This window comes from Neltuma alba, unplaced genomic scaffold (genome assembly GCF_004799145.2).
Source record: "Neltuma alba isolate B1F8T4 unplaced genomic scaffold, ASM479914v2 tig00011342_pilon, whole genome shotgun sequence".
NCBI classification, from domain to species: Eukaryota; Viridiplantae; Streptophyta; class Magnoliopsida; order Fabales; family Fabaceae; genus Neltuma; species Neltuma alba.
The window spans coordinates 134,219-140,509 of NW_021636043.1; the positions used below are offsets into that span (position 1 = coordinate 134,219).

General features: G+C 34.5%; 1 protein-coding gene across 1 annotated transcript; it reads left to right on the top strand.

Annotated features, from left to right (window-relative positions):
* Window positions 1-533: 533 nt before the first annotated feature.
* Window positions 534-2,434, top strand: LOC114712287 (protein XRI1-like). Its single transcript, XM_028896797.1, has 5 exons — window positions 534-666; window positions 783-958; window positions 1,050-1,140; window positions 1,444-1,617; window positions 1,786-2,434. Exons 1-5 carry the CDS (start codon window positions 549-551, stop codon window positions 2,061-2,063), a joined length of 837 nt encoding a protein of 278 aa, XP_028752630.1. The 5' UTR covers window positions 534-548; the 3' UTR covers window positions 2,064-2,434.
* The last annotated feature ends 3,857 nt before the right edge of the window (window positions 2,435-6,291 follow it).

Consider the following 6,291-nt stretch of genomic DNA (forward strand, 5'->3'; position numbering starts at 1 on the left):
TGCATATGCATATATTACTGGTTTGCTTTTTCACATTCAACAACATATTATCATAACCATTGCAATTATTTAGTCCCCCACACATATAACCAAGGAAATAAATTCAAACCACTAAAGTGATCCCATTTTTAGAATCCCAATACCAAACATCCACTTTATCCTTCCTTCTGTTGACTGACTCTATCCCCTACATTTCTTCAATTCCCATCTATATATCCATCTCATTATGTATCTTTTGGCTGTATGTGTATGATTTAGTCAAGTGAGGTCTGGGAATGAACCATTTAAATCAGACCTAAATGATTCAGAATCAGATACATGAAATGATTTATATTTCATTAACTTTTCATTTTGAAAGGTATTAACCATCTAAATTTAATCTAAATTATTCATAATACTATTTATATTCCCAACAAATGTCCAAAAACATGTAGAGAATCTAGGTTTTTTTTTTTGGCTTTTTTAAATTTCACTTTGCTTTACAATATATTTCTTTCAACAACTCGTACATAAATAGACCCCGTTTCCCATCATTTGAGCACACAAAAATGAGTAGTGAGCTTCACTCCCTACCTTACTCTACTCCTAGCTGCAGCTTCATCAATGGATCTTCCCTTTGGGATTATCACAGTCTTGGAGTTCTCAACGCAGACAAAATGTCTTTAGGTACCACCCCTTTTGTTTCTTTCTTTCTCTCTTTATCCTTCTTTTTCATGTTCTTATCTATATGAATGAAAGAAAGAATGCTCACAATGATTGCTGATGTGTTGAATCATATGCAGTTATGGATGAAATGGCACCATACTTCTCACCTCCAGAGCTCTCAGATTTCTCATCTGGGTACTTGGAAGATGCTTTGCTTGAGTTTACTGAACATTCCAAACGTCGTCGCTTGCTTCCATGTGTGGATCATGAACCAGCAAGCAAGAGTCCCTTAATTGATATTGGACTTGAAAAGGTAGCTATTTAAGATGATATTCTCGTTAATCAGTTCGAAATTCTTCTCTCGATCCTTCCTGAAAACTGAGATGGATAATATATGCTTTCAGAGCTTGTGGAATTTCAACCCTTTATCAGTACTCCAGCCAGCAGAGAACTTGTATTGCATGAACCAGATAGAAAGCATAAGAGAATTTTCAGGTATCTTCAATTTTCCCAAGTTTAAATGCAAGACATTAATTCTTTAGTCTCGTTGCATTCATTGGATGATAATAGTGTTAAAGTCAAAGCACTCTCATTATCGAATTCAAACAATAAAAGATAGGGCACATGCATTTACTGTAGTAAGTAAGTAATCATGTCGGCAGTAGGTTACAGAGAGAAAAACAAAGAAATACACAGCCATGCATCACTCACTCTTTATTTGGCCGTGAAGAAATTAAAACTTAAGTACGATTTTTCTAATATTTAATATGCATATATATATTGTGCTATTAATTGTAGATGAGTATAGAAGATCATGCATGATGAGCAGAATGAACGAGGAAGCAAGCATCCTAGCACTAACTGCAGGGACACCAGAAGAGACAGTATCTGCATCTGAATCTCCACATTCGTCCTCATCTTCCTACAACAAAAATCCAAATATATCTAAAACCACAGATGACACAATAGCTGGTATACTACTATACTTCATTTTCTTCTTCTTCTTAATGGTTAAAAGCCGAAGATAGTAAGTATGATGGAGCTAGTTAATGCAATATATATCAACACATTTCCGTTCATTTTACTTGTATGTGATGCGTTGTAATATGATTTGATTCGATGTGGGACTTGTTTCTGCAGAAAGTGACAAGAGAAAGAAGAGGGTGATAACAAAAGTGGCATATCCATTTGCGTTGGTGAAGCCAGGAGGAAGAGAAGGTGATGTGACATTGAATGATATAAACGAGAGGATCTTGATGCGTCCCACAAGACCAGTGAGGCATCCAGTGGGGGACTTTGCATGTCGGCCATGCGTGTCGGCGGAGGGTCCAGGACTTTCAGGCAAAGAGGTGGTGGCCCTCACCAGGATTCACACCCAGGGAAGAGGTACCATCACCATTATCAGAACCAAAGGTTGAACCAACGGTGGTCACTATTCTTCTGACTCGCTCCCTCGCTGGCTGCCTTACTAGCTAGCTTTATTTAGAGCAGCTTTTGGGCCTTACTTGCTTTGTTTTCATAACAGCAAGAAGACACGTTTTCTGATGCCTTCCACAGGTCTAAAGTGAGCTATACTATTTATAACTTGTAAGTAGTGTGGCTTGCTCATCATGAACTTAAGAGTATGAGGTGATCGAAGAAGATTTCTTCTATGCAAGAAATTTAAGTGAGAAAGGGATGAACATCCATTTGTATAGTTGGAAAATTAAGGCCATATATATATGGAGAGATGCATGTATGATAAAGTAATGTATAAAATAGCTGGAACTTGTTTTTTTTTGTGAAATAATCATTTGATGTTATTGTTTTTCTCAATACTTCTCATGCAATATAGTATTTTTCATGATCATCATGGATATTTTTTATGATTTCAGTTTATTTAACCTCTTTTAGAATTTTAAATTGATTTCTAACTAATTATCATGAGAAAAATATAAAGGATAATATTTAAATATATATAATTTTAAAACGGTTACTTTTGATCCTCGTATTAGTTTTATAAGAAACATATTTTGAATGATATTAATTAATCTTTTTTATGCTTACAATTATTTTTCATATTTTTCTAAATGTTTGGGGTTGAGCCAAAGCTTGACCCTAACGCCAGGGTACCCAGATGACTCGAATTTTATATATATATATATATATATATATAAAATTAAAAATATATAATTTAATATCATGGTTACATTATTATTGTCAAATCAATTAACTTGGAGCCAATATTACTAATTCGATATGGTTAACTTGAAATTAAAGCTGTATATATTTGGGAGAAACTGATGAGGTCCAACATGAAAACTGTTTGAGCTGAAGTGATAGGAGGGTTGTTGTCTGGCCAGTACAAGAAAGGAAAGAGGAAAAGAGGAAATATGCAGAAAAGAAATATGAGAGGAAGGAAAGAAAAAGAAAAAGGAAAGAGAAGTGAGATTGGCATTGTTTTGACACTTGACAAAGACACCCCATGAGATGCCAATATCTCTGCAATGCCACTTTTTCCCTTTGATAAAGTCTCTCATTCTCAACTCTCAACAGTTGCACTAACTGTTGAAACCTAAATTTCTGCCAACAAACTTCACCCAAATTCCAATGTGTTTTTCTTCATGTCTTCGCAAACATCATTGTTTCTTGTTTACTTAACTTTTTTGGCTCTCCATATAGGTTTGAAGTTACGTACAAGTGCTTAAAGATCACAAATCAACCTGTAGAAGAACATATAGTGAGTAAATCATGGCTAGTACTCTCTGAATTCTACAGCTTCGTATGAGTGTGAGTGTGTGTGTTTTGATGTCAGGGACTTGAACATCTCTCGATCACCAAAATTATATTCAGAAGATTCGTTTTGAATAGTAATGATGATAGCTTTAACAAAAGGCGGTTGTTAAGAAACAAACATTCTTCGGTTCTTCGTCTCTTTTGATGAACTAAGAAAAAAGAAAAGAAAAAGAAAAGGACAGTAAAGAATCTAAAGACGATGCGCTTAAAGTTAATCACCAGCTCAAAAGGTTTCAATTGACTTTTGCTTACATACAGTAACCCTTTAATTACCCCACAACACTTTTAACTTCACCGGAAAATTTGTTTTACCTTATTGTCACCTCATTTAATGCTTTTTCAAGGGTAGAAAAAGCTTTGACAGGAATCCAATTTGTAAAAGTAGTAGCTAATGAGCTATAGATTAAAATAAAACAAGAAATTTACGCCGCACTCTCTATGCTGCGCATGACACACCTTTCTAGATGGCTGATAATAGGTTCTTATTTTACGAGCAAATTATTCCTTGGACGAAAAAGTAAGTTACTCGCACATATATTAAATTTAGTTTTTATATTTAGAATAATACAACTTTTGTCGACTTTTTTTTTTAAATTACCAAAAATCTCTTTTCAAAGTATATACAATTTTATTAAAAATATTAAGGAGGCCTATGTAATATTTGAAAAAAAAAAAAAGTAAATCACTAGAGACTTACGTAAGCTGTTATTCTTTATTAGGAGAAGATTTTGAAAACTGCTTACAATGTTAACAAAAATTATGAGAAATGCATATCCACTGATTCCAATCTATGATAATGCATGTTCACTTAAGGGATGTTTGGATGGAAACCAAACCATAGTTTCAAAAGTGCTTTTATGGTTTACAAAGTAAATATGTAGATGAGTTTGCCTCGTTTTAAGGAAAAGTGCTTCTGACAAGCAATTTTCAATATTGCCAAACACCCTTTTAGTAGCCATGACTTGTTAAGCCAAAGTCTTGATTCTGAGCATATTTTATTGACCACTAAAGAACAAGAATATGAGACAAATTAAATAGGCGAGACAGAGAATGGTGCATCTGTGGCAATACATGGTGAATCTCATGAACTAATCCCACAATCATTAGTCTAATATTCCATACAAATTAATGGAGTTGTTGCTGCTTTAAGGGCTTAGAATTATATAGTCTTCCTCATGCACCAAATCATATCATGAAGTCAAACCCTTGAGATTTCAAAGCACGCACATTTGAAGACAGTATCTAACATGGGCCCCATTAGTCACCCACAAAGTCACTAATGAACCAGTATCACTTCTTCCACCTTGATCCTTTATATATTTACAAAACTTTTATCCTTTTTTTTTTTTAATTGTGGTGGCAAGCTTGACCTAATTCAGTAGCCAGTACTTGTGGGGAACACTGTGACAGCTGCAGGGGCAAAAGTGAGAGTGTCAGCAATATTTTGATGAGCTTTATTTTTTTTAATCATTTTTGTGTTTGTGTGTGCATGCATGTGTTTGTGAGATGGTGGGGAGTGAGTCACACCATGGAGATATAATTGACTGCTATGATTTTGTCTCTTAACTACTTTTGTCTTTATTCTGCTTCTTCAACTGGGATTCATTACTTTTGTTTTCTGGTTATGTTTATTCTTCTGTCATTGTTGGTAATACATATACACAGTTTGATTCAAATTCAGTGAACAATTTCAGTGGTTCGATGTTATCTGTTATATTCTAATTCTGCAACTAAGCCAAGCTAAGGATCTGGTTTGTATCTATATGCCTTATTATCTCATGCATGTCCCAGGCTGATCACTGACATAAGGCCCACCCCACATGCTGCACTCCCTGCATTAATTACAGCATTATGGCAATAAAATAAGAATAATTATTTGCAGATATCTGCTTAATGAATGGTTTAATCGTTTGTGTATGGAGCACTACTCATACTTCATGTACAATAATCATAATGGATCTACCACTAGCTTCATCATCTTGCAATTTACAATACTCATATAAAAGTTACAAATTAAACATATCTATTTAGTGGGTGGCCATACTTGGTTAATGAATAGCACAGGGCAGTTTTTCTCGGAAAGATCTTTATTTTAGGAAAATGAACAACTCCTACATATAGAAAAGAATGCAAGCCTATTAACTAGACGAGGTTTGCTTGTGTCATAGACTGTGTTTGCACTGAAAGGAATGATAAGAAGGTGATGAAAAGTCTTAATTTTGGTGTTTATTGATGCAAAGCAAAGGTCCAACTTCCTACCTCAAATTTCCACAAAGCAAAGGTCCAACTTCCTACCTCAAATTTCCACTTCTAATATTATATATGGCTTTGTTTGGATTTATGTCATGAATGTAAGCGTGAATTGAAAATTGTGAAACATGGGTTGATGGTGAATGTTAAGGTAAGCATATCTTTGGTGAGCTCTTTTCTCCAGTTGACTTTTGGGAAAAAAGCCACAAGTAAAAAAGAGTCACGGTGGGTTGGTGCTAAAGGCAACATTTGATATTGTTTTATAATTTTTGCCAACTCTGATTTACCTCTCCTTTCTCCTCTTTCTCACACGTCTCCAATCTTGTTTCGTTTTTTTTTTTTTTTTTGAGTTTCTTTCAACAAATTCATGAAACTCGAGTTGTTTGGAAGTTTTACTCCCAAGAAGAAAAGTGGAATTCTCAAGCAACTCAAGTTGTTTTGAGTTTCATTCCCAAGCAACCCATGACAAAATTTCTCCGGATATACACTTTAAAAAAGTAAAGTTTAAGCAAAGACTGGAGATTTTGGTACTAAAAACAAAGTGTTGGGCTCCAAAGTCAAGGAATGAGAATGCAAAACAAGGAAATCATATATTACCTTTGGTTCTTAATATAAAAGCTA